Source organism: Lepidochelys kempii, chromosome 1 (assembly GCF_965140285.1).
Source record: "Lepidochelys kempii isolate rLepKem1 chromosome 1, rLepKem1.hap1, whole genome shotgun sequence".
Lineage (NCBI taxonomy): Eukaryota > Metazoa > Chordata > Testudines > Cheloniidae > Lepidochelys > Lepidochelys kempii.
Genome location: NC_136380.1, coordinates 306,354,535 through 306,381,824, shown reverse-complemented (window position 1 = coordinate 306,381,824; position 27,290 = coordinate 306,354,535). Strand labels below are relative to the sequence as shown.

General features: G+C 41.1%; 1 protein-coding gene across 6 annotated transcripts in view; it reads right to left on the bottom strand.

Moving 5' to 3' along the window:
- The window catches only part of ST7 (suppression of tumorigenicity 7), a 233,057-nt gene that overhangs the window by 55,223 nt on the left and 150,544 nt on the right, over positions 1 to 27,290 (bottom strand). For all 6 annotated transcript variants that reach the window (XM_073328161.2, XM_073328156.2, XM_073328160.1 and 3 more), the window contains 2 exons: positions 22,031 to 22,128; positions 4,058 to 4,172 (listed from right to left, as the gene is read on the bottom strand). In XM_073328161.2, the coding sequence (XP_073184262.1) occupies positions 4,058 to 4,172; positions 22,031 to 22,128 (213 nt within the window). The remainder of the gene's footprint in view (positions 1 to 4,057; positions 4,173 to 22,030; positions 22,129 to 27,290) is intronic.

Sequence of the window (27,290 nt, the reverse complement as noted above, 5' to 3'; positions counted from 1 at the left end):
TTCCCTATTCTGCCACAGAGCTGAATATGGTAATGGAAGTAATATGATTTCCCTACCTCAGAGGGGTGTTGTGAGGATAAATTATAGCAGACTGCCAGGTTTAGAACAGCTTTCAGTTTCAAGCTCAACTCTTCTAAGTACTTTAAAATCCACAAGGTTACTCATATACATTAAAGAGTATAAGGTGCTGAGATACCATGGTAATGGGGCAATACGGTATTGTATTTCAGAGTACATTTATGTCTGTGTTTTCCTCTGAACTTATCAAAACAGAACACAGGAGGGTCTATATTTAAGTGATAGGAATTACTGAAAGGGGAAAGCAAAAGAAAGACCTTTGAGTAAACAGGTTATAATTTTGGTAGATGTTTCTTTTCCACTGCGCTGCTCCCAACCAAATTCTACCCAATAAAAACCTCTCCCAGGGTAATTAGTACTACTAGATGTGCAGTGGTGTGACATTCAAAGAGTGGTGGGACATTCTGAGCACTGCTGCTTACAGTGATTCTACTGCAAGATGGTGATTAAGTATTGAAAACACACATATTCTAGTCAGGGCTGGTAGTGCCGCCTATTTATTATGGTTGCCGGACACCTCCCATGATAAGAGCCTATTTTGAGTGGCTTATAACTTTGCCAAAAGTTAAGTGTTTGGGCTGAAATTTTACAAGTTGGGTGTCTGCCTCAGACAACCTTTGCTTTGAAGAGCTTTAGTGCCTCCATGCTATAGAGCAGGGACATTTGGCAGGAGGGGGGCCTTTGTTTAGGCGTGGCAGAATTCCATTTTTATTTTTTTATAATTTGGACAGAGAATATCAATGTTTATTTTTAAGCATTATTTTTTCAATTTGAGTTGATTTCAATTTTCACAGTTGTGCAACATTTTGGGTTTTGAGCATTTTTCATTATTTTTATCAATTTACATTTCCACAGTTGTGGGACATTGGGAGGGAGAGGGTCAGACAATAATTATTTAATGACAGCAGACATTGAGATTCAAAGAGCTAAAGCTTCATGACTGTTAACCTGCAAATTGTCAACATCACATGTCAAAATATACAGTGTAAATATCCTTAAATCAAACTCTATTCAGTTCTCAAGCAGCATTTTTCTTACTTTGTCCATCTGTCCATTTGGATTGTTATTTTTTTGTCACTCTGTGTGTGTACAGTGAAATTGACAATTACTGATAAAAATATAATCCTTCTAAGCCTACCTTTGTGTCACAGATGTGACTTTTGTGGCTTCTGTGAAAATTCACCAAGGTTATAAACCTTTGAAAACTCATTGTTTGCACATGCTCAGTAGAGTCTTCTTCAATTACAGCAGCTAAACTCTTCAAATGTTCCATCCCCAGTGAGCATATTTGAGCCTCTCACAGCTCCTAGTGCTAACCAGACAGCACAAGCCACATCTCCACAGAGCAACTGAGTATGCTCCATCCCCTCATAGCTCCGACATATGACCAGACTGCAGAATGCCTGAGCATGCTGCATCTCCTCACAGTGGCTACATGAAAACTGGGTGAGTCTGAGCACTGGAACTGGGGAGCAGGGAGCTTGTTCCTCCTATGCTCCCAATGACCCCCCTGCCCAAATAGAATGGCAGAGGAAGCCATCTGATTTGAATGCAGAGGGGACAAAAGCCAGACCAGGGAAGAGGGAAAGGAACAGATTGTGATAAGAAGTCTGGTGAGCCTGAAAATTGTGGAGGCGAGAAAATGGGATTGGCTGGGCAAGGAGAAGGGGATTGGGAGTTTGGAAAGGGTGGAACTTGGAGCCAGAGAGCGGGGGTAAGAAGGGAGGCTGGGACTGGTTGGGAAAGAAGTCTGGGACTGGGAGCTGCGGGTCGGGACTGGGAGCTGGTGAGAGAAATGGTGGGGAACTGGGAGCCAGCTGGCTGGAGGGGGAAACTTTGAGATTGGACAAGGAGATTGAGGGACTATTAAACTAGGGAGACTGAGACTAGGGAAAAGTGTATGTGGTGAAGCAGATCTGACAATGGTATAGGGTAGAGGGAAAACTGAGAATGGCTGGGCAAAGAGACAGCGACAAAAGGTCTGGGAGGGGAGAGAATGAGATAAGAAGCCAGGGAGGGAGTGATGGGATACTGAGAGCCTGTGCAGGGAGACGAGGACTGGGGGTTAATGGGGATTGGGAAGGGAGAAACATATCAGATAAGGAGCTCGGAGGAGAGGTTGATACTGACTAGCAAGGAGACTGGGACTGGAATAAGAAATCTGAGGAGTGAAGACAGGCTGGGTAGGCAAGAAGAATGGGAGTGGGATGAGGAGTCAGGGCTGAGGAAGAGACATGACTGGAACAGAGATATGTTGAAGGGGATGGAGCAGAAGGAGGCACATTTGGGGAGAACAAGTAAAAGGCTCTGTACCCAATACAGAACACTCCCCTGCCAAGACAGGAATCGAACCCAAGACTCTTGAGTCTCAGCATTCTTATGCTGTTAGCAAATATCTGTGAAACCCACTGGCAAAGTGCGTCTCATCACCCTCTAGTGCTGGTCCACACAGAAGACTGTGTAGTAGATCTGTGTGGTAGTCTAAGGTTCCAACCAGGTTGAGTCATGTGAGAGTCAATATGAGGTCACAGGATGGAATTTTTGTTTTTTCAGTTTTATTTTTTAAAAACTTAAGAAATTACATACAAAATGTCTCTAAGGTTGCAAAGTCAAGCACTCAGAAGCACTCATGAGATGCTAGAATTTGGGCCCCTTGGGCACATCCACTATGACACAGTCTTTAATTATATGATCACATGCTACTTTTTCCATTCAGTGCACAGATTGGACCTGCTCTGGAGATGACTCAGGGTTGTGTAGTAAAGGAGACTGTTGTCTGTGGGATCCCTGCTTCATTTGGTGCAGATGCTGGAAGGTGTGTAGTATGATTAATTATTATTATTATCATTATTATATGGCCCCCACCACTGTAGTATCTGAGCACCTGAAAATCTTTTATGCATTTACCCTCAAAATGTCCCAGTGAGGTAGAGAAGTGCATTTATCTCCATTTTATAGATGGGAACTGAGACACAGAGAGATTAAATGACTTCCCAAGGTCACACAGGAAGCCTGTGGTGGAGCAGAGAATTGAACCTGACTGCCCCAAGTCCTAGGCTAATGCCCCAACCATTGGAGCATCCTTCCTTTAACTGGAAGGCATGTAGTGAATGAGGCAGGGGACTGCATGAAGAGGATGAACTGTCTCATTGTTAAGGCAGTTGAATGCTGCCCTGGAAAACTGGATTCTTTCCCTGCCTCTGCCCCAGAATGCCTGTGAGGTGCTGTGCAAGTCACTTAAACGAAACTTTTTACACGTACTCACTAACTGTGTTCTTCATTTTCTGGGTGCCTGACTTGACATGCTGGGGTCTGATTTGCAGAAGTGCTGAGCACTCACAGCTGCAACTGAAGACAATGGGAGGTGTGCTTTGAACATAGAAAGTGTTATGTAACATGATGTACGCTGAAAAATCAGGTTCTAGATGTTTCAGATTGGGTACCCAAAAGTAGTGGATATTTAATTACCTTAATCCCTCTGTGCTTCAGCGTGCTGTCTCTAAAATGGGGATTATGCCACTCCCTCATCTCACAGAAGTGATGGAAAGATAAATTAATTCATGCTTGTGAAGCACTCAGATACTGTAGTAATGAACACCAAGGAACATATATGGGGAAATTATTAATTCTGTTTTCAAAGCGAGCTTTGAATAGTCTGCAGTAAATAAGGCCTGGGGTCACACATTGAACAAACAGGAGAAAACAACATATTGAAGAACTGCTTATTTAAGAGAGCACTGTTCTATCTGTGCTCTGAATGACACAGGGGTCCTGTGGAAAATATGGTATGTGATCATGTAATTGAAAACTGTATCATAAAGCATATACACAAGGGATCCCAATTAAAGGTGCACAAGCAACTTAAATTCTGGCATTTCCTAACTTTTGAACATTTTACTTTGCAAACATATCAGTGTTCATGTCACATAGGTGGGTGTGTGTGTACACAATATGTATACATACACGTAGTTGGACTTACCATCATATTTTGCTAAAACTGCCTGAACATCTGCATATGCTTGTAACTCCAACAGAGCTTCTAGCAGGTTTTCGTGGATGTTGAACATGCTTAGCAGAGGAAACTCCTTCATTAACTAAAAACAGTAATAAAAAAAGGGTTAGACTATTAACATGGAATGCGGATTTTCATTCAAAATTTACTGAAATGTCTAATTAAAATCGTTCAGCCCTACTGCTCTTGGGCCTCATACAATGTCCTCTAATGCCATTGGAAAGATTCCCATTTGGATCAAGAACCTTGGAAACAACATGCCTTGCATATGGTTTAATTAGTTCAAGAAGAGGGTTGTCTGAATATACAACTCCCTTTCAATTTACTTGTTGCCTTTTTAAAAAGTGAGGGAGTATTATTCTATTGTAGAAGAAGATTAAATTAAACAAGCCCCTTCAGCTCAGTAAATTGTATATTTTAGTATTAACTCCCCCTGATGGATATGGGGGAAAACAAAGAAAATACATCGAAAAAAATCAAAGTATAATAAAATAAGAAAGACCTACACCTCTGCTATGCTTCATAGTTGTTTATTATTACTATTATTTAGCAGCATATATATCTTATATATATCTCAACAGAATTGTGCATAGTACTAACAATGGCAGTTCAACATCTTTTTGGCCAATCCAGGTTCAAAAATGCTTGACCCAAAGTAGAAATTAGATAAGGCCTTCATACTAATCTAACACTACCATGGCTTAAGAATCCATATCTTATAACAAATGGAATGACACCTTGTATAGGAAAGAGGCTCAGGCTTTATTTTAGTGGGTGCTAAATTGTGACTGAAGTGGACTGGTCTGATGAATCAGTCCTTTAGGAAGATCAGAGATTGTCAGAATGCTGGCCAAATTCTGCTGTGTGTAGTACCAACTGTCTACCAGCCAACTGAATTTGATAAATAAATAACATCCTTTATTCTGCTTGCCATCTGACTCCACATCTCTTAGGAACTTCAGTGCAAATTAATTTCTCTATTTTATTGCTCAGTTAGAAAATGAACCAATTAAAGTGGTGTCATTTTTTTAATGTCAAAGTGATATTCTAAAACTTGTCGTATTAAGGGATTTGTGCCCTCACTGTGGTTGTCTTGTGCTGGTGCAAAGCCTCAGCATGGTAGGCTCTTTAACTGGCCTAAAGCCAGCCCTTTTTAGTCCCATTGCTCCCCAAAGTACAGAGTATGATAGGTGTATCCTTGAGTTCCATTGATCCCCATCTCCTGAAAGGGTTTCTTGCGGGGCGATGGAAGCCAAGTGTAAGGTAGAGCAGCTCTGAAGATGCTTGAATGTGTACCAGAACTGAACTGGCCCACTTCCAGCTCCAGGGTTGGGGGATGTAAAGATGATGTCCATCCACCTTTGCATCCCTCTGCCCCCTAGTTCTGCACTGAGTGACGTTTATCTGGAGCCAAGGCTCAAACTCCAGTTGATGGAGAGGCTCTCAGGAGTTCTACAGGAAGGTTCTGTACCAGTAATTTGTAATATATTAAATGTATGATACAAGGTACTAAGACACTGATGCCCATTATACACTTGTTGGGAAACCAAACTAAGTTAATTATAAATAAACATCAGAAATTTGCAGATGAATGTTAACATTTTTCTCCATAGGGGCCTAAGAATAGAAATACTACTGAGGTGATGTGAAGTAAGCCCAAACTACAAATGGGAAAACACAGTAAAAACTATAAACCATGTCTGAAAAATCTGAGGAAATGAATCAATCCTCCTTTGAAAATATAATTAAAGGAACTGGAAAGAGACAACTAATTATAAACTCCCAAATCGGCAATACAAGCAAAAATATACCAGTCCATAAGCAAAATGGTGAAAGAGTATGAAAAAGTCTGGAACATGTGGAACAGGGAATTAACTCTGTTCAGCAAAAGGCTGCTAATAGACAAACAGAAGTGCCAAGCTCACAGGATGAAATTCACCCCTGTGTAGAGGGCCACGTATAAACTACCTAAAAATTTGAGGATTAAGTGGGAGTGAAGTGGTAAACCGGCACTGTCCTGGCCCTCTGTACTGCACTGTCCTTGCTACGGTTTGAGGATTATACAGAAGGTGAAGAGGGCAGTGTTTTGTTTGTTGATATTTGTACAACTGTGATCACATGAACTTTTGGTTAGAGAGTCACAATCACAGATACAGGTATTTAATGAGCTCATTGGATTTATGAGGGGTAATCCATAGAGGGTAATAAACTCTGAGCTATGGTAGTAAAACTCCTACAGTTTCAACATCAGGAGTTGATCCTGAGGAAAACAAGAACAAAACTGGGCAGATTGCATAAATCTCCTTGTTTGATTACTGATTACATTTTTCCAAATTGAGCAAGAGGCCTTGGTTTATCTGGATAAGTGGGGGTCTTGATGTGCAAAAGAGTTCTCAATACAACTGTTGCTCATCAGAAAAAAAAAATTCAGGTCCAATTTCAGATAATCAGTGTTTTCAGTCAAGGATTCAGATTAGATTCTACCGGACTTGTTTCTCATCCCCTTTGTGATTTTTAACTGCTTCTACCAGTTACAGACAGGGTAAAATATATATATAATGAAATTCAGTGTTGGGATTTTTCAAAAGTAATATTTACAGTGGGTACTTTTAAAATCTTTTTTAAAATTGATGGAAAGGTTAGAACTGCACACGATTTTTCATTATTACACCTGATAGCTACTGCACATCAGAAAGAAAGACACTTCTAAAATTGTATGAATTAATAATAGATTCCAATAAAGGGGGATAGACATTTTAATACAAAAGGGGATTCCATTTTTCAGTGTTTAAAATATATACTAGAGACTGACACTGTATTCTGATTGTGGGTAAACCTCAGAAGGATGTAGTTGCAGTTGTTAAATTCAGAGTGGATGTCACTCATTTTGATACTAATAACTTTTTAAAGTTCAAGTTTGAAAAGTGCACAGTAATTTGCAAATATCATTAATTTGGGCGAGACTTTAATTTGTGCAGAACAAGAACAATAACTTTATCTAACCTTGTCCTAGCAATGATGGACCTGGATATAGATAGAATGAAGCAGCACTGTGATGAAAAACAGATCAATCCTTCCATTATACAAAAGAGTGAGGGCATTGAGAGTCCACATCTAGAGCCTTTACGCATGTGGTCCTAAGGCGGCTTTCTGCAGTGTTTAGTCTAGTTGTGTTCAAGTTCAAGTTCCACATCAAGTTTATTTTATTTGTGATTTTCTTGTTATTTTTAATAGCTTTTGCATTACTTAAAACAGCCTGGATTGGTTTAAGTGGCTGTTAGTGGGGAATTAATACACAGCTCCTCCAGAGATAAGGAAACTCAATTCAGAAAAGGTAGAGTGAGGACTGAAGTAACAGTCAGTATGTAGTCAAGAGTGAAAGGAGTTATAATTTATCATTCCTGCCCTGTAAGGTGCTAGAAGGAAGTGGCTACTGTCAAAAAGGCTATGGTCTAAAAACCTGAGTGATGTAAGGTGCAGTTACAATTCTCCTCAGTCACCTGCCACAGAAATCTTTTACGTTTTTCCTGTCTGCCACAAAGAAATATAACTAGTAAAATGCGAGGGCCGGAAACCGTCTCCCTAACTCACAACTGGGTATTTCACTGCATAAGGTACTACTCAACTGGAGTAAGGATGGCAGAATCTAGCCCTAAGTAAATAATGACGTAAAGCTCACACAGAGCATGTTACTAAAAACATACCCTTCTGAAGAATTAAGAGTGATCACCCCAGTTCCCTGAGACTGAATAATGGTTATTAGACTAGCTGTCTCTTTGTTAGTGAACAAAATGAAGAGTTGCAGCCAATTATAGATGTACTATGTCCAGTAACATTCTCCTTGTTGTGGTTCACTTTACTTCTTGTTGACATCAATCATTGATTTTTTTTTTTTAAATTAGGTTCTGTTGCAGTGAGAAAACCTTGCATCATACAGCAACATAGTAAAGGGCACTGTCTGGACTGCTAGACCTACAAATTGACTGTGTTAACACACATTCCCTCAAGGAAAGGCCTTAGGTGAAGAAGTGCAAAACAGTTATCATGAAATCAATTTATGCAGCAGCTACAAAAATAAAAACCTGTACAATTAGCCACTCAACTTACTCCAAGGTTCACTGCAAACAAACCAGAGAACATGCTTTGCTAGATAACGTGTTCACTTATTATGTGAGTTTCACAGTAAGTTGCAGGTTATTGCTCTTTTATTTTAAATTCTTTTCAGTCACAGTATGAATGCCAGAAAGTAAAACCACCCTGATGGAAACATTATAAAGATAGGTCAGCAATTAAAGTGTGCCTTTAATGAACAGCATGGAATAGAAACCTTGCTACAGGTTGAAATACAATACTGCTAGATGCTCACTAGCAGGGCCAGCTCTAGGTGTTTTGCCAGCCAGGGTTGAAAACATTTTCAGCGCCCCTCCCCCCTCTCAGCGGCCGAGCAATACAAACAGACAACCAATCACCAGAGAAGACAGGAAAAACAAGGCCACGCGGCACAGCAGTGTGGCACCTCCCCAGAAGTTGATGTCCAGAACTATCTCCCTGTTCACCCACCTCTAAAACCAGTCCTGCTCACCAAAGGCCAAATTCTGTATTGGTCTGAGGGGCAGTAAGGAGGTCCTGTCCCCTCCTCCCTCATGCCAACTACAGGGTGGGAGCAGTTTCCAAGGGGCAGTGGGCTGAAGACCATAAAGGGATGAAATATTGGCCAAGTTCCCTCTGTACAGCATGGTCACAGAGGCAGAATACTCCCCTGCCCCTGGCCAGCGTGGCTCCCTGTTGCTTACATGCTTACTCTGGGCTGTGACTAACAGACACAGGTCTAGCCCTAAATCAGAAGATTTATTTTTAAGTGATATCACATATCTCCATTTATCAAATTATCCAGTTTACTATTTTTCAACTCTCTTCCCTAATCTCCCTTTTAAAAGATTCATGCTATGACAAGATAAATGCTTCTTCTTTACTGGCAACCACTGCACCACCTCACCTCCAGGGAAAAAACAGAAGTACTGTTACCTCTTCTACCAAGGTATTGACTAGACTCCCGTAAAACATGCATCAAGCTTTAACAAGGAGTCTTCCCCTTATGTATCTCTAGCAACCAAAAAGCTCTTATTAAAGTCAATGCAGCTTCTTGAACACTGATCAGGGCAAGCTAACAATTTCTATGTAACACCCTCAGTTCCTTAGTACAACAGAATGGGTTGGATCCTCAGATGGTGCAAATGGGCCCAGCTCCACCGAGGTATGAGGCCCAATATGTCTAAACTAAAATGTTAAGATGGGCCATTTTATGGTATAAACATATACATAATGTAGTAACAGTAGCTAATTTGGGATTTTCTTTTGAATTTAAACTAGTCAAAAGCATCTTCTAGTGATAAAATTAGGATTGGATAATGTAATTAATCCATGTTATATTTGATTTGTATGCGTGTGTAGAAAGTGAAATAGGTTTTTATTAGGATGTTCATTACCTATACTGTAACTATATGTAAATATTACCACTACCAGATAATTAATACTTATTTTAAAATATCTTAAATATGTAATTAGTACTTTAGGACTACAAACTGAGAAGAATTCTGGAAACAAATCTTAAATTACTGCATGTCTTCTCATTATGCTTTAGAGTCAGATTTCCGGACTTACCCCAAGTCATATTGCAGGGTGTAGGTTCAGTGATTTCTGTGATGGATGTGCTAGGGTGTTGATTCATAAAAAAATGCTTTTCTGTGCATGGAAATCCCCTCTTGATTTATTGGATAAAGAACGAGTTTTATCTCTACAAGGGTGGTTTATGGAAGGCGGACAGCCTTCCCTCAGAATATTTCACTCATCAATTTTTCTACATTTAGATATAATTTTTAAATGTTCTCAAGGAATGCAGCCGTAGATTTTGTGTCCAATTTTCTCCCTGTGATGATATTATCCCCATACATCAATTAGCAATGATACATTATTCATGCAGAAATCAGTTTTAAGTTACAGTATGTGCCCTACATCTAGTCCTTGGGACTCAGGGGAACATGGAAGTGGATAAATGATCTTGTATATAACTTGGTGTTGACAGATTTATTCTCATAAGCCTCTATCTGCACCATCGATGTACATGTATATATATATATTTTATAATGAACTATATTCCATTATTATTTGTTGTTTATATGTATATGCTCCCAATGAAACAAACAAACAAAAACACATTTAGAGCACTGTGTTCAATTAAGCATATTCATGAATGCTAAAATAATTTTAAGGTTTTGGCTTAAACTGAAAAAAAATGCAGTTACCTTAAAAGAAAACTTGAAATTCCATCCATCCCAGCTCCTAGTAATGCTGTTACTAGCAATGGTATCTGAAATAACAGTCTCCTGTCACCTGCCCTGCCTTATTGGTTCTGAGAAAGTCAACCACCACTTTAAAGACCCCAGTATTTAGGAGGGAGATTAAGGGATGGATTAAATGTGGAATTTCAGCTTCATTTCTCCATTTCCTGGCTATTGCCAAGTCCGATCATGTAACATTATACACCTCTACCCTGATATAACTCTGTCCTCAGGAGCCAAAAAATCTTACCGCGTTATAGGTGAAACCGCATTATATTGAACTTGCTTTGATTCACCGGAGCACGCAGCCCCGCCCCCTGGAGCACTGCTTTACCGCGTTATATCCAAATTCATGTTATATCAGGTCGCGTTATATCAGTTATATCAGGGTAGAGGTGTATTTATGTATAGGGTATTGTATTGTATTGTGTGTGTGGCTCAAGGTTAACAATTACAATCTCAAACTATACAACAGAGGAATAAAGTCATTGTATTTGAGACCTCTGTAGAACTGTCTTTGAACTTTCAGCCATTATGTTCTTTCTTAGCTAACCTGGAGGCTTAAAAAGGCTGTTCAAACCTTTCAGAGTTTAATCTGTGCCCTTTTAAAAATATAATTACAAAAATGCCATAGTCTAGACACTGTCTTGTGGATCAGTGCGAAAAATTCACACTTTTAAAGAATAAAAATAAGTTTTAAAGGGATATATTGCATAAAACCAGTGGAAGCCAAATTGTACCAGATGTATGTTTAATATTTTTGAATCGCACCTTCATACAAGAGCGACAAATAGAATAACAGAAAATAACTTATAACAATGAAGTGTTTTTTCCACCAATGATTAGTAACATTACAAAGCATGAAAGCAGAGTCATTTATCACTACCCTCAACATCCCTTCCTCCCAAATACATTAGACTATGCTTTATCCACAGCATACCAAGTACTTTTCAGAGAAAGTCAGTTAAATGATAGAAAAGAGAGGAAGATTTTACACTGAAATTTAAAAGAGAGGAAATAACGTACTGGCTCACAAAAGGCTAGGAAGTTCTAGAGACATGGAACAGCACAAATAAATGATCTCCACAATCCCCATCTGCAGAAGTTTAAGAAAACGGACAGAGGAGTGTAAGAATGAAGATGCACACAAGCTCTAGGAGACTGGGGATCCTCTTAACAGAAGACTATGGTGGAAGCCATAGGGCTTATCCGTTATGCATCTTTTTGTGATCATAGAATCATAGAATGTCAGGGTTGGAAGGGACCTCAGGAGGTCATCTAGTCCAACCCCCTGCTCAAAGCAGGACCAATCCCCAACTAAATCATCCCAGCCAGGGCTTTGTCAAGCCTGACCTTAAAAACCTCAAAGGAAGGAGATTCCACCACTTCTCTAGGTAATGCATTCCAGTGCTTCACCAGCCTCCTAGTGAAAAAGTTTTCCCTAAAATCCAGCCTAAACCTCCCCCACTGCAACTTGAGACCATTACTCCTTGTTCCGTCATCTGCTACCACTGAGAACAGTCTAGATCCATCCTCTTTAGAACCCCTTTCAGGTAGTTGAAAGCAGCTATCAAATCCCCCCTCATTCTTCTCTTCCACAGACTAAACAATCCAAGTTCCCTCAGCCTCTCCTCATAAGTCATGTGTTCCAGTCCCCTAATCATTTTTGTTGCCTTCCGCTGGACTCTTTCCAATTTTTTCACATCCTTCTTGTAGTGTGGGGCCCAAAACTGGACACAGTACTCCAGATGAGGCCTCATCAATGTCGAAAAGAGGGGAATGATCACGTCCCTCGATCTGCTTGCAATGGCCCTACTTATACACCCCAAAATGCCATTGGCCTTCTTGGCAGCAACAGCACACTGTTGACTCATATCCAGCTTCTTGTCCACTGTAACCCCTAGGTCCTTTTCTGCAGAACTGCTGCCTAGCCATTTGGTCCCTAGTCTGTAGCGGTACATGGGATTCTTTTTTCCTAAGTACAGGACTCTGCACTTGTCCTTGCTGAACCTCATCAGATTTCTTTTGGCCCAAACCTCTAATTTGTCTAGGTCCCTCTGTATCCTATCTCTACCCTTCAGTGTATTTACCTCCCCTCCCAGTTTAATGTCATCTGCAAACTTGCTGAGGGTGCAATCCACACCATCCTCCAGATCATTAATGAAGACTCCTTATATGACTCCTTATATGCTAGGCAGATTTTATTTATACACACACACACACACACTCACACACACACCTTGGTAGTAGATGCTACAAGAAAACTCTTTAGAAATACAATCTTCTGCTGGACAAACACACATTTTCAACAAGTGCAAAAAGGGCAATCACTTGTTGTAGCGACCTGGATAAAACAACTTTCAGCATGCCTAACATTAAAGACACTAATGGTGAACTTAGATAGCATTCAGTGAACTTTTTTACTTTTCTGAGTGTTGGAGAGTAGAATTTGAACTATTTTAGACAGCTTCAGTTAAGTGATAAATAGTATCTTATAATTTTTTATATTACTAGAAATCTATTATCTTAACCTTAAAATCAGCATTTACCATTTGTTATATCATAGTACTTTCCTCTACTTAAAATAGGAATTAGGTATCACAGATACCACTTTGCAGTAGATCCTGGTAAATGCTATGGTTTTTATGGCAATCATGTACCTGGAATTCATAGATTCATAGGGTGAAATTCTGACCTCAATGAAATCAGTGTAGTTTTGACCATCTAGTCTGACCTAATTATGATGATCTAGTTATGCCATTTAATCTGACATCCTGAATAACATGGGCCAAAGAATTTCACTCACAAGTTCCTTCCCATAACTGTGTGGGAGAGGCAGGCAGTGGCTACACTTGCAAGCAGCAATTAAGGTTATGTTCTTAAGCTGATAGGGATCATGCTGCCTTTATCAATAACTATAACTCTATTTGCTCCCCTTGATACTACAAGATACCGAACACTCCAATGGCAGCTGAGAGTGCTCAACACTTCAGTGTATTGAGCCTTTAATTGTAAGAAAAGGGCAGTTCAAAGGCTAACAAATGCAGCTCATGTCTATCAGCAAAAGTGTGTCACACCAGTGCTGAGGGTACACCAGCAGAAACACTCACAAAAACATGGCTAATGTCAGAGATCAAAGAAAATACCCCTCCCAACCTATCCATAGCATTAAATACTTTGGGATATGGCATGGTGCCACTTCAAAGCCTTCAGATGACATAACCTTTAGAACCACCTTAACTATGTAGGGCAGTCTAAGCATTTAAAACGGCTAATCACACACATTTGACACGCACCTTTCTAGGAACTTAAGCCACTTTAAATCCTTAAGGCTGATTGATACCTACAGACATGCATTGAAAAGTGCATACTTAATACTCTAAGTGCACACTTAAACACACACATATATATATATATACACACACACACACATGCTGCATCTTTCCAGAAGTGTGAAAACTCAAATGAAATTACCGTGACCAAGATTTTCAAAACTGCTGAACTCCCAGCTGCTAGGTCTGGTCCCCAAGTGAAAAAAAGCTCATACAAATATTTTAGAACCTTAAAGATAATGTTGGTTTGTGTGCATTTCCAGATTTGGGTGAAGGTACAGAGGGAATCTTATTTTTAACCAAAACCATCCCTACTGGTGGCCACTCTACACACTTTCTCATACAACAACATTCACATTACCATATTCAGTCTATTTTGAAGCAGCAGGTCCAAAGTCGAGATTAAATTAGAAAATTTCACTGTAATGGGATGTACCAGCCTCTTAAGGCTAATAAAGATAATCTCCAGGGCCAGCACCTTCCCATTTCAATGTTTCTGTCACAGTCACTGAGGTGGCAGAAGAGGTCTCGGGGGGTCTTTTGGGGTTTGTGAGGAAGTCTCAGACTGCTGTCCCCACTCGGGTTGTGAGATCAGAGCTCCAAATGCAGAGGGCTCTGGATCTCCCCTCTTCCCTCAGCACTCATGGGTTTGTATTTCCCAGTGCTGCAGGAAATTCAGAGCTTGGGAAGGGATTTAAGAAGCTCCTTTCCCTCAGAAAAGGGAGAAATTTTCAGGGAGCTACAAGAGCTGTGAAACCATGGCCTTTGTTTCCTCTGATGTACTCTTTTAATCTGGGAGTTGGGTGGAGGGGAGGGTAAGAACTGTGTTGCAAAAATCCCTGTGGAGGAGCCATGCTAACTCCAGACCCCTGAAACAGGCCAAACCCCATTACTTGCATTAAGGCCATAAAGCAAAACCTCTGGGGAGGGTCAGTGCTGACATCAGAAGGAATGGAACAGACATGTCCTGTTGGGGAGGTTTTGTTTTGTTTTGTCTCTTAAAGAGGACTCATTGTACGGCCCTTGGTTCGTTTGGGCCAGTCACTTTGTTTGCTTCAGCCTGCTAGTCCCTGGCATGACTTCTATATGATTCCCCCTCCTTAAAGCTGTTGTTTTACTTTAAATGATCATAAATTTTCCTCCAGTGAAAGTTTTTACCAAGGTCCAAATATTCTCCAGCTCCATCCTAGAATGCTTGAATTAATTTAGCAAAATTAAATTAGCCCATTCAGTTTCCTACATGGTATGTCCTAAAATTTAATCAATTTTTAATTAATGTCAGTGACCCACTCAAAGGAGATGATCCACCTCACTATATTGATCCACTTTTCTAAGTCAATAATGCTGGTGATCACTACTCCTGTATCCATCACCCAGTATATAACTGCTTTGCTCACCCCTAAGTGTTCTGATTACAGACAAGACTGCAGTCCAAAACCAGCATATTCATTTCAGGGTAAGAGACTGAGCAAAGAAAAGAAACTGCTTCAGTGCAAAATAGTTGACATGAAAGGATTTCTTGAATTGTCCAACATGTGTGTTTCTGCACTGGCTTTTCGACGAGATTTTAAAAGTCTTTCTAGGCATGGCCACAGCCTGGGACACTGAAGAGGATCAGACATAATCATCTCTGTGCTTGCCAAACCAAACTAAATCTCTCAAAACACTCATGCTTAAATCTTCTTTACTCAAGCAGCACAACAAATAAAACCAAGGTTTCAGACTGTGGCCTTCATTATGGCTGGTAAGATCTCTCATCCACTCTATACATATTTGGCCATATTTTACACAGATTGCAATAAATTTGGAGTAGCTCAATTGACTGCGGTGGAGTTATTCCATATGTACACTGGCCTACATGAGATGAGAATTGAGCACAGTGTGTCTAGAAAAATGACAGGCTTCTGGTTTCTGGTTCAGAATCATAATAAATCATTAATTATCAGCAGATGTCTAAATAAAAGCAACACCTACATATACTTCTTCCATACAAATTATGTGTTACTTGGTAATTCTGATAAAGTCAACTCAGCTATGTGTACCAGATTAAAGCAGCATATCATCATCGAAAACATAATTCAAGCTCTTCAGTTTAGTCTATGACACAATAATATTACCATATTAATCGGATCATAAACGGAGATGATGATATAGTCCATAACAACAATCAAATAACTTCTTCATATGTATAAAACTGAAACATCTATGTTTAAAAAAAATTGAAAAATTGAAAAAAAAACAATGTTGATAAATACAAAGTAATGCACGTTGGAAAACATAATCCAAACTATACATATAAAATGCGGTCTAACTTATCTGTTACCACTCAAGAAAGAGATCTTGGACTCACTATGGATAATTCTCTGAAAACATCCACTCGATGTGCAGCAGCCCTCAAAAAAGCTTAACAGGATGTTGGGAATCATTAGGAACGGGATAGATAATAAGACAGAAAATATCATATTGCCTCTATATAAATCCATGGTACGCCCACACCTTGAATACAGCGTGCAGATGTGGTTGCCCCATCTCAAAAAAGATATATTGGAATTAGAAAAGGTTCAGAAAAGGGCAACAAAAATGATTAGGGGTATGGAACGGCTTCCATATGAGGAGAGATTAATAAAACTGGGACTTTTCAGCTTGGAAAAGAGACGACTAAGGGGGGATATGATAGAGGTCTATAAAATCATGACTGGTGTGGAGAAAGTAAATAAGGAAGTGTTATTTACTCCTTCACATAACACAAGAGCTAGGGGTCACCAAATGAAATTAATAGGCAGCAGGTTTAAAACAAACGAAAGGAAGTATTTCTTCACACAATGCATAGTCAGCCTGTGGGATTCCTTCCCAGAGGGTGTTGTGAAGGCCAAGACGATAACAGGGTTCAAAAAAGAACTAGATAAGTTCATGGAGGATAGGTCCATCACTGGTTATTAGCCAGGATGGGCAGGGATGCAAAACTATGCTCTGAAGTGTCTCTAACCTCTGTTTGCCAGAAGCTGAGAATGGGTGACAGGGGATGGATCACTTGATGATTATCTGTTCTGTTTATTCCCTCTGAAGCACCTGGCATTGACCACGGTCAGAAGACAGGATACTGGGCTAGATGGACCATTGATCTGACCCAGTATGGCTGTTCTTATGTAAGATATGTTGACAAATATCAATATATTTTCTATACTTCTTCCTAATCCATGTGAGAACAAGGGTGGATATGCAAATACTTTGCCAGTCTTATCTATCAACAAAAAGTTTATATACACCAGTGCCTAAAGTATTGCATTTCTGATATGCTCATGAAATAAACTGTGGAAATGGAAGGGAGAAAATTCCTTTGTCTCTAAATTTGTTAGAAACAAGGTATTTTGGTTCATATTTTGCATTATTTCTTCAGCAGCCAATATTACATCATATCTCCTCAAATTCTGAAAGTCATTTCATTCATCTCAATATCTTTCACTAGTCTCCTCATTCTGACTGACTATATGGTAAATCTTGGACGGTGGGCGTAGTGGGTGTTAATAGTTGCATTGTACAGTTATTACATAAATGTTACAAATCATCAACATTACAGGTGGCTGCGACCCCTAGAGCATTCCAATGCTAGAAGGCAAGGGGCTCAATGGATCAGGTAATAAGTTTCAGCTGGCCTACCATTTCACTGTACCCCAGCTCACTATGGTTATAATCTATATCTAAAAGGTGTCATGTAATATGTCACTAGAAAACTAATACACTTGATTGATCATTAATACTCTTGCATGAAGGATGTATGCAATGTGTATTAAGAGTTATGAATATATGCTGTAATGATGACTAAAATGTGTTTAAGCCAGGCATGTCAGGGGGAATTGGTAAACAGGTCTGCCCTAGACAAAGGAATGTATATTTGCTTCTCTGACCAGCTTAGTCATCAGGCAGAGACAATGACAGTCTATTAACATATTAGGTAAACAAATTTATCAATCTAACAAGAGGGGGAGGAGACAACTTCCGGGGGGGTGAGGCGGGGAGAACCTTTGCTTTGGCTATAAAGACAGGAGGTCTGAATCTCAAGTGATAAGTAAGGCTACATTTTAGTCATGGGTATTTTTAGTAAAAGTCATGGACAGGTCACAGGAAATAAACAAAAATTCACAGCCCATGACCTGTCCATGACTTTTACTACATACCCCTAACTAAAACTTGGGCGGGGAGCAGTGGGTACTCTGAGGGGGGGCGGTCCGGGGCACCGTGAGTGCTGAGGGAGGTGGCCCGGGACCCCCGCTGGTGCGGGGGTGGAGGAGGGTGTTAGGCAGGTTTTGGAGGCTCCCTACCTGGCTCCATGTGTCCCTGCAGCTCCTAAGTGGCGGAGGGGCCAGGGGGCTCCATGCACTGCTCCTGCCACAAGTGCTGGCTGCACAGCTCCCGTTGACTGGGAACCACAGCCAATGGGAGCTGCAGGGGCAGGGCCTGCAGGCACAGGCAGCGCCCAGAGCCCCCGGCCCCTCTGCCAAGGAGCTGCAGGGCCATGTCAGCAGGAGCTGGGGAGCCCCCCACCCCAAGGTAAGCACTGCCCCACACCCCCCATCACCCTGCCCTTAGCCCCAAGCCCCCTCCCACACCCCCAAACTGCTGCTGCTGCAGATGTCACAGAGGTAATGGAAAATCACAGAATCCGTGACTTCTGTGACCTCTCTGACAGACTCGCAGCCTTAGTGATAAGCAATTGAATCAACTGATTGTCTACAATATTACTCTACTATAAAAAGTTTATCAAGTGAGGTGTTCATGAAAGCCCATGACAAATTGGTGATTAATATTGTCATAAAACGTATGCCTTAACATGCAGCCTCTTATACTTTTGTGGAAGGTCCTGACTGAGGGAAAGACAGCCATCCCTGGGAAGAAGGAAGATTGATGAGAGAAACCACATTGAACAAAGCTTGTATCTTGCTACAGTAAGTTTCAGACTTTCAGATGCGTGTTTTCACTTTTATTTACTTGTAACCATCTCTACTTTTATTTCTTTTACTTGGCATCACTTAACCTATGACCTATTGTTAATAAATTTGTTTTATTTTTACTATAAACCAATTCACTGTTGTGTTTGAAGGGAAGGGTGTATCTGCCTTAGTTAAATTAATAAGCTATGATGTGCTTTTGTCTTTTAAAGGAGCGAACAATTCTTATTTCAAGTGTTCTAGGAGAGGGCTGGACACTTCAGAGCACACGGTTTGGGAAAAATTTGGGGAAAAAGCAGAGACTTGTTAGATCTGAGCAGCTAAATTGTCCAAAGATTCCTTCCTCACTGAGCATTCTCCATTCCCCCAGAGCTCCTGTGGGTTTACTGGACGGTGCATGTGCTATCCCCAAAGACCAGTTGAGTACCCTTCATCCTTGGACTGCATAGGCTGAGATGTATTTCCCTGCAATTGCTCTTCCTGGAAGCCTGAGGCGACTGTGTCACCAGGCACAGGAAGTGACAGCACAGAAAAACTCTCTCCCCCCTGCTCTCAATGCTCCTCCTGCTGGCACCCAGGGAGCAGGGAGGGGAAGGAGGAAACAGCCTGATTTGAATGCAGAGGATTTGAATGCAGAGGGGTGAAGAACGGCGGGTGGTGAGGAGCAAGGGATGGGGACACTAATTAAACTGGCCTGAAAAAAGTGGGGGGGAGGGGCTATCATCACCCCAATATATACCTGTCCTCCTATTCAGCAATTAATCTGTCCCTCAACCGCCAAGTCAATATTGCCCTAGCCCCAACAATTCTGTCCCCACATCTGTTCTCCCCACTCCAACCTAGACATCAGTTCTGCTCCCACATCAGTTCTGCCGCTCCACAGCACTCCATCAAGGCTGCTCCCACATCAATTTTGCCGCCCACCTTCCCTAACCCAGCCTCACCTCTGCGCCTCCTGAAACCACTGGGGTTCTTCACCCTGCTCTCCCCAGCCAGGTGCTGACAATAAGGAGAGACGAAGGGGAAAGGAACAGAGGTGCCAACACACTGCACCCGCACAGAAGGAGAGGGGGGAGCAGAGCAGCCCTGAGCTACTGTGCTCTTTCTGCTGCCTCCTCTGCCATCCTGTAACAATGGTGCCCTCTCCTGAGAGGGGAGGGAGAGAACTCTGCCTGCTTCCTGCAGCAACCCTGACTTGCTGCTTTTCCTGTGGGCAAGTGGGGAAAGTAGCCAATCAAAGGGGGTTTTCTCCCAAGTGGTATTTAAAATGTGCACCCCTCAGTGACCCACTTCCCTTTTTATGTGTTATTTCCTGGGTCTGCAACCCATTGTAACCTTTAAGCACTGAGCAGGGAGTAACCCTGGAGGATAGCAAAAGGGGAGAGATAAGGCAGGAGCTAGGGAAAGGGGTGGGGAATAGGAGAAGAAGGGGATATGGAAAGCTGGGAGATGCAAGAGCAGAAGGGTCTGTAACCACTGAGTACACTTCCCTATAGAACCTGCATTCCCGAGTTTCAATATTCTTTTGCCATATAGCAATTATCTGTGAAACTTTTTGGCAAAGTGTCTCATCCACCACTGGAACTGGTTCATATAAAGAATGCCAACCTACTACTGTTACTGGTCACTCCTTTAGCTCGAGAGATAGAGCATTGTGCTGTATATCTGATGATAATCCATCCACAGGATGGAATGTTTGGGTTTTTTTCAATTTTTCCAGTTTTTTTAAACATAGGAAATTTTCATTGTGTCTCTAAACTATGTGAAAAGAACATTAAAGTTTCAAAACCAACCACCAAAAAGTATAAATGCCAAAGTTAAGATTGACCATGCAATCTTAATTCAGTTCCCTTGTTCATAATGCCTTATAATACAAAATTTAATTACATTTTCCACAGGACCCCTGTGTCATTCAGTGCACAGCATGGACCTACCTTGGGGATGAATCAGGTTGTGTAGGGAAGGGGATTGTTGTTTGTAGGACACCCGCTTCCATGTTTTGCAGAAATTGGAAGATGTGTAGTGAATGAGGCCAGGTATTGCAAGAAGAGATAGAACGATCTCATGGCAGTTGAATTCTGTCCTGGAGAACTAGATTCTATCCCTGCCTCTGCCACAGAATTCCTATGTGATGCTGGGCAAGTCACTTAAACCAACCTTTTCACAGGTTGTCAGTAACTGTGTGTTCCTCATTTTCTGGGTGCCTGACTTGAGATCCTAGGGTCTGATTTGAAGAAGTGCTGAGCACTCACACCTGCACATGAAGTCAATGGGAGCTGTGCTAAGGACATAAAAGGGGCTATATAATACTAAGTACTCTGGAAAATCAGGAGCTAGGTCTCTCAAATTAGGCACCCAACATTAAGGATACTTTTGACCATAATATCTCTGTACCTCAGTTCCCCATCTGTAAAATGGGAGTAATAATACCCACTTACTTTACAGAGGTATTGTGAAACTGAATTAATTGTTTGTGGAGCACTCAAATCCTATAGTGATGAATGCTATAGAAAAGACCATGAGGATATTAAAAATTCTGTTTTCAAAGCAGGATTTGAATGGTGTGTAGTAAATAAGGCATGGGCCACACATTGACCAATATGGATAAAGCTCATGTACTGAACTCATTAAATCAACATCATCCATTCTATGAATTGAATGAGGCAGGGATCCTGTGGAAAAATAGTATGTGATAATGTAATTAAAGACTGCATCATAACACATGTGAACAAGGGGGTTGAATTAAGATTGCACAAGCAACCTGAATCCTGGCATTTCCCAGCATTTTCCTTACTTTACCTTGCAACCTTAATAATCTTCTTTTAACATAATTTATATACAAATTAGACTCAAAAACCTATCAGCAGCATTATTATCGCCAGCTATATGTGTGATCTGCAAGCAAACTGAACATCATTTCTATGCTATTGCTTTCAAAGGACAGAGTTACATGCAACTATAAATAAGGCTAAGATTTTGCCACAGTTATTTTTAGTAAAAGTCAGACAGGCAATAAACAAAAATTCATGGAAACCACAGGTCTTGAGCGCAGCAGGGGGTGCAGCCAGGGGGGGTGCACAGTCCCCGCTCCTGAGCTGGCCACAGCTGCAGGAAAGGGGCGCAAAGACTGGCTGCAGCCACCTCCTCCCAGTCCCCAAGCCACAGGGCAGGGGCTGCAGGGTCCTGGTTCCAGCCATCCAGCCCCAGCTGCTGACAGCTGAAGCAGAAGAAGTCATGGAGGTCCGGAAAAGTCATGGAATCCGTGATTGCCGTGACCTCCATGACTAAATCGTAGCCTTAGTATAAATACAAATCCAGACTCACATCTCTCATCATTTTTACAGCTTCCCTGGTCCTTCCCAGCTTTCTTGCGCACATTGCCAGCCTCCGCTTAATGTATACTAACACATTAGTATCCCGTCCTGGAGAAGGGAAAAAGAAACAAAGATTAAAAAAGAAGAGCTAAAGCAAAGGTCCATTTATCATCCCCACATAGTATAAACTGTAGCTGGCCCTCTGCATTTTTATCATTTTTGATCAACAAGGACACTACAGCGAATGCAATGAAGAGCATGGGCCAAATTCTGTCATTGGTTACACTGGCCTAGGTCTGGTATAACTCCTTTGAAGTCAACAGAGTTACTCCAGATATACATTAGTATTAATAAGAGCATCATTTGGTCCCATGTCTATGGAGTACAGTTAGCCCTCAAGTTATAGAAGTTTTCTGAACATGAGAACACTACAACATATAACATAATCAAAGAAGGGGAAGGCTAGTCAATTAATACATAAAACAAATGCACAGTGTTACAGTTAGCAACAAATTGCTCTACTTGCCTATTTATCAACTAATATAGCAAGCAACACTTGATAAAGATAATAGGCTGCTACAGGGTGGCTAGAAAAGTGAATGTCACCTTCTGCATGAGGCTTTGTATGGGTTAAACACCGTACATTCATTATAAGGAAAGGCAGTTCATTTTGAACTTCTGCTTTACATTACTGTTGCCCTATTGCTTGTGACATCATAATCATCTTCAGATCCCAAGAGCACTCAATTATGGATGGCAAATTAACAGATTCCATATATGACAATATTATGGAAGAGAAAATGCCCTGATAACAAAGAAGGCACCACAAAGTAACTAGCTGCAGCAATGGCTCTCGAGGAAGATAAGCCATTAGATTCTTGTCTTATTCCTTCTGGGAGAACCAAGAATCATTCTCTGACTATAATTATAATATGTCCTTCTAACATGCTTTTGGACCAACAGGAAATGTGCATATAGTTAATCGTCTATAAAATTACCATATAAAGAAAATATAACACACCTGCTAGAGATTATCTTCATGTAGAACATGCAACCTTTAAAGATTTTGAGACAATAGTCCTAACATTTTCAAGTCTTTAATAACAAGAACAAGATGTGTGCTGAAAACATTCCAAGTACCTACAAATTATTTTAAAGCTGTGATTATACTTTTCAAATAGATTAAACAACAGGTTGAAAGGTCTGACTTTAGAAGAGAAAATAAATAATGCAGAATAAGGAATTTCTTCAGCTGTATTTTATATTATGTAATTCCTTATCTCTATACTGAGTCCTATATATTTAATAAAAGACTCATTAGTTACAGCTGTTTTCAACATCTATATATGGTGTAACTAATAGGGTATATCTGTCAAACTGGGACTCCTTAGGAGTTATACTGATTGAAGAAATGGGCAAGTGTATTTTCTCATTATGACATCAAGATAACCCTTTAAGCCAATACTTTCAAAAGTGACTAGAGATTTGGGGTATATCTAAAAGGCCCTTTAAAGGAAGGATGGACAGCACTTTCTAAAGTTCAGACCCCTTCAAGGTGTGTCAGCTTGGGCACTCAGAATCACTAGTCACTTTTGAAAAATCAGAGCTTCACTGTTTAGAACAGTGGTTCTCAAACTTTTGTACTGGTGACCCCTTTCGCATAGCAAGTCTCTGAGTGTAACCCCTTATAAATTAAAAACACTTTAATATATATTTAACACCATTATACATTCTGGTGGCAAAGCAGGGTTTGGGATGGAGGCGGGCAGCTTGGGACCCCCCATGTACTAACCTTGCAACCCCTGAGGGGTCCCAACCCCCAGCTTGAGAACCCCTGGTTTAGAACATTAAATATTGTGTGGGCACGAATGTATGTACACATACACATAAATGTAGACATTTGCTAGTGTTTAAGAAAGAACATCATGGATCCCACTTGTGAAAGACTAACATGTCCATTCCTTTCCATCCCAACAGCATCATGAAGGTTTGGCAACAGAATAATAAAGAAATACTTAGCATTGAAACTCACCCTTGCGCAAAGGGTCAGCACACTGTTTAGGCATCAGTCATTAGAGTAGATTTTAAGTAGGAATTAAGTGATGCACAGGCCTTCATCTGTATCTCACTCAATAATGAACTGAGCCTCACAACACTCCTGTGAGGTAGAGAAGTATCCCTGACACATTTAAAGATGGGGGAAAGTGAGTAATTTTGGCTTTGTCTGCACTAGCAATTTTCCTAAAACTTCCCACAGTTGCACTATTGCTGGTTCGACTCCACAGGTGGTATCAACAATGAGAATGCTAGTATAGACAGGCAGCCCTGGTGACTGCCAGCATTTGAACCACTGCACCATGTAGACTTGCTCCGAGTACAGTTAGATGACACGGTGACTAAAATGCGGCAGCCTGTCTACGCTTCACTTTCACACCATTGCTACCACATGTGGTAGTGCAAAGATGGGAAATCTTAAGAAAATTGTTAGTGTAGACACAGCCAGGTCAAACAGGAAGCTAGTGGTATCCTGACCCTCAGACTTGTCTCTTCACCACAAGGCCACACTGTCTATGAAGACCCAAACTCATCTGTTGACAGAGGAATGGGGGGAATACATGTAGGGAAATTAGTGAGCTACTTAACTAGGTGAACTCCCTGATTCCCCATAGGGAGCTGATTGCTTACCTCTTTGTACTGCTATTTTTAGAAGCTGAGAGTTGGTCCAGTCATATTTATATCTATTTTAGGGGGAATGGTTAAGGACCCGTACATTTAGTATGCTTAGCACTTTCTCTGATAAAGGGCCTTGTGACCTTCTCTTTGAGAAGCCATTATTTGCAGTAGACCTTTGATCTTCCAGAGCGGGAATGCCCTCAGGCTACAGAATTGTCTTTTTTTTTTGTTCCATGAAATTCCATTCAGCTTTTGCTGAGATATAAACTATTAATTGCCATAGCCTCTCTCTCGCTTTTGTTCCTCAGGAACCGTTACAGTTGTATTTAATAGAATTCATTTTTATTTTTTCTTTAAAATAACATAGAAACTTACATAGAAACTGCCACTCCATTTTATTTAGGTTGCAAAGGCCAGCACTTGAAAGTTAGGAAATGCCAGATTTACAATGTCTTAATTGGGGTCCCTTGTTCACATGCATTATGACAGTCTTTAAATACATGATCAAATATTATATTTTCCACATAACTTCTGCCTTATTCAGAGCACAGAATAGATGCATACAGGAGCAGAATCAAGATTCCATGGGGAACCATAAATCTGCTGGTGCCTGAAAGATGCTTGGAGAGGTCAAGTATTTTTTTTCTCGAAAAATGAGAAATAATTGTGAATGTATCATTCTAAATACTATTATAGATCCAATAAGGATATAAAATAATATCATAAACTTTAAAAAATTTCATGTTTGTGCTTTTGGGACCAAAGATCATAGAGGTCTGTTAAAAATTCCACTGTGTGTGAGTTCTATAGGTAATCTTCCAAATATATGAAATTGCCTAACAAATGTGAATTCGCATTCCTGAGGAATGAATTGTACTTGTATTTATGCTGTTCACTGGCTTTCTCCTTTACCTCTTTAGTAGGACAAGAATAATTTAGATCTGGTGGCTTCACAATCTTTTGTTCATTAGCTGGCATTGACATTTTATATATATACATTTAATTATATGAAGCACCTAATAAACATCATGTACCTGTCATATCCACGACATCTGCTTTATCAAACCTAGTCAATAAATTAGTTACCAAAAAAAAAAAATCTAAAAGTTTTGATCAATGCTACCTATGACTCCAGTGTTTGATTTATATTTCTGTTTGGTTTTATGTTTCTGTTCAGCCCACATAGGGATCTCTCTTAATCTATCCATTCTCACTTTGCATTCGTCACTTTAGTGAACGGGTCTCAATAGCCTTACCATATAAAATTAAGTTGTTATGCACTGGCTCTTACAGCTAGTGAAAGACAGATGAATGGATACAACTTGCAAGGCACTCATTCCATCTAGACAAGATCTCCCAGCCCCACCGCCAAGAATATTCATTTGTCCCTTAGCAGCCGCCAACAATATAGCCCTAAATTTTCAGAATTGGGTGCCTCATTTGAGTCACCTTAAACAGACCTGCTTTTCAAAAGTTGGGTATTCAGCACACTCTCAGCATCAGATCTCTTTAAATTGTTTTACATTTGGGCACCCAAAATCCCTAGTCATTTTTGAAAATGCAGGCTATAGTGACTGTCTGTTTTTTCTGATATGCGCTGCCCATTGCCAGCTCTGACTGGGACACATTCAAACAACAAATGATGACTAAGACTAAGATTTAGTTATGAGTATTTTTAGTAAAAGTCATGGACAGGTCATGGGCAATAAACAAAAATTCACGGCCCGTCACCTGTCCATGACTTTTACTACAAATACCCATTACTGAATTTCTGCTCCTGGGCCATGCTGCTCTGGGTGGCCCCTGCTTCAGTGGTGGGTGCTGTCTGGCCCTAGTGGTCCACTGCTCCGATGCCCCCAGGGACCTCTCTCGTGATGGCCTCCAGGGCTGCCCCCAGGGCCACTGCTGCTTAGGTGCTCCCCGGGGCCACTGCTCCATCCATCCCCAGGACTGCTGCTGCGTGGACACTCCCTGGGGCTGCTCCTGGGACCAATGCTTGGGGGCTCCCCAGGGCTGCTGCTCTGGCTGCCCCCAGGACTGCTGCTGCTTGGGTGGTCCCCGGGGCCAGCTGCACCAGCCACTGCTTGGGCAGCCCCAGGCAGCTGGCCCCAGGGACCACCCACAACTGGGGCCGCCCCCAGGACCGCTGTTAGGCCGCTCCCCAGGGCCAGCTACACCTGCTGCTGTTGGAGCAGCCCCAGGGCCAGTTGCGCTATCTGCTACGGCTCGCCCTGGGGCCAGCTCCTTGGGCGCCCTGCAGCCAGCTGCACTGGCCGCTGCAGCTGCGGAAGTCATGGAGGTCGTGGAAAGTCACAGAATACGTAACTTCCACAACCTCCGTGACAGAATCGCAGCCTGAATGATGACTTATATTTTTACTTGTATCATTGTTGAGATTATGAGAAAACCAGGCAAAAAGAACTGAAAGAGAATATAAAGACTCTGACCAAATTCCGATCACTGTTAAAGATGTTCCCAATTCTCCATTGCTTTGTACCTTGAGTACTCACAAACACTTCTGTGAAGTGAACGATGTCATTTTACTCTCACTTCACATATGTACAAATGACTAAACTATGTGCAAGGGAAAGGAGAAA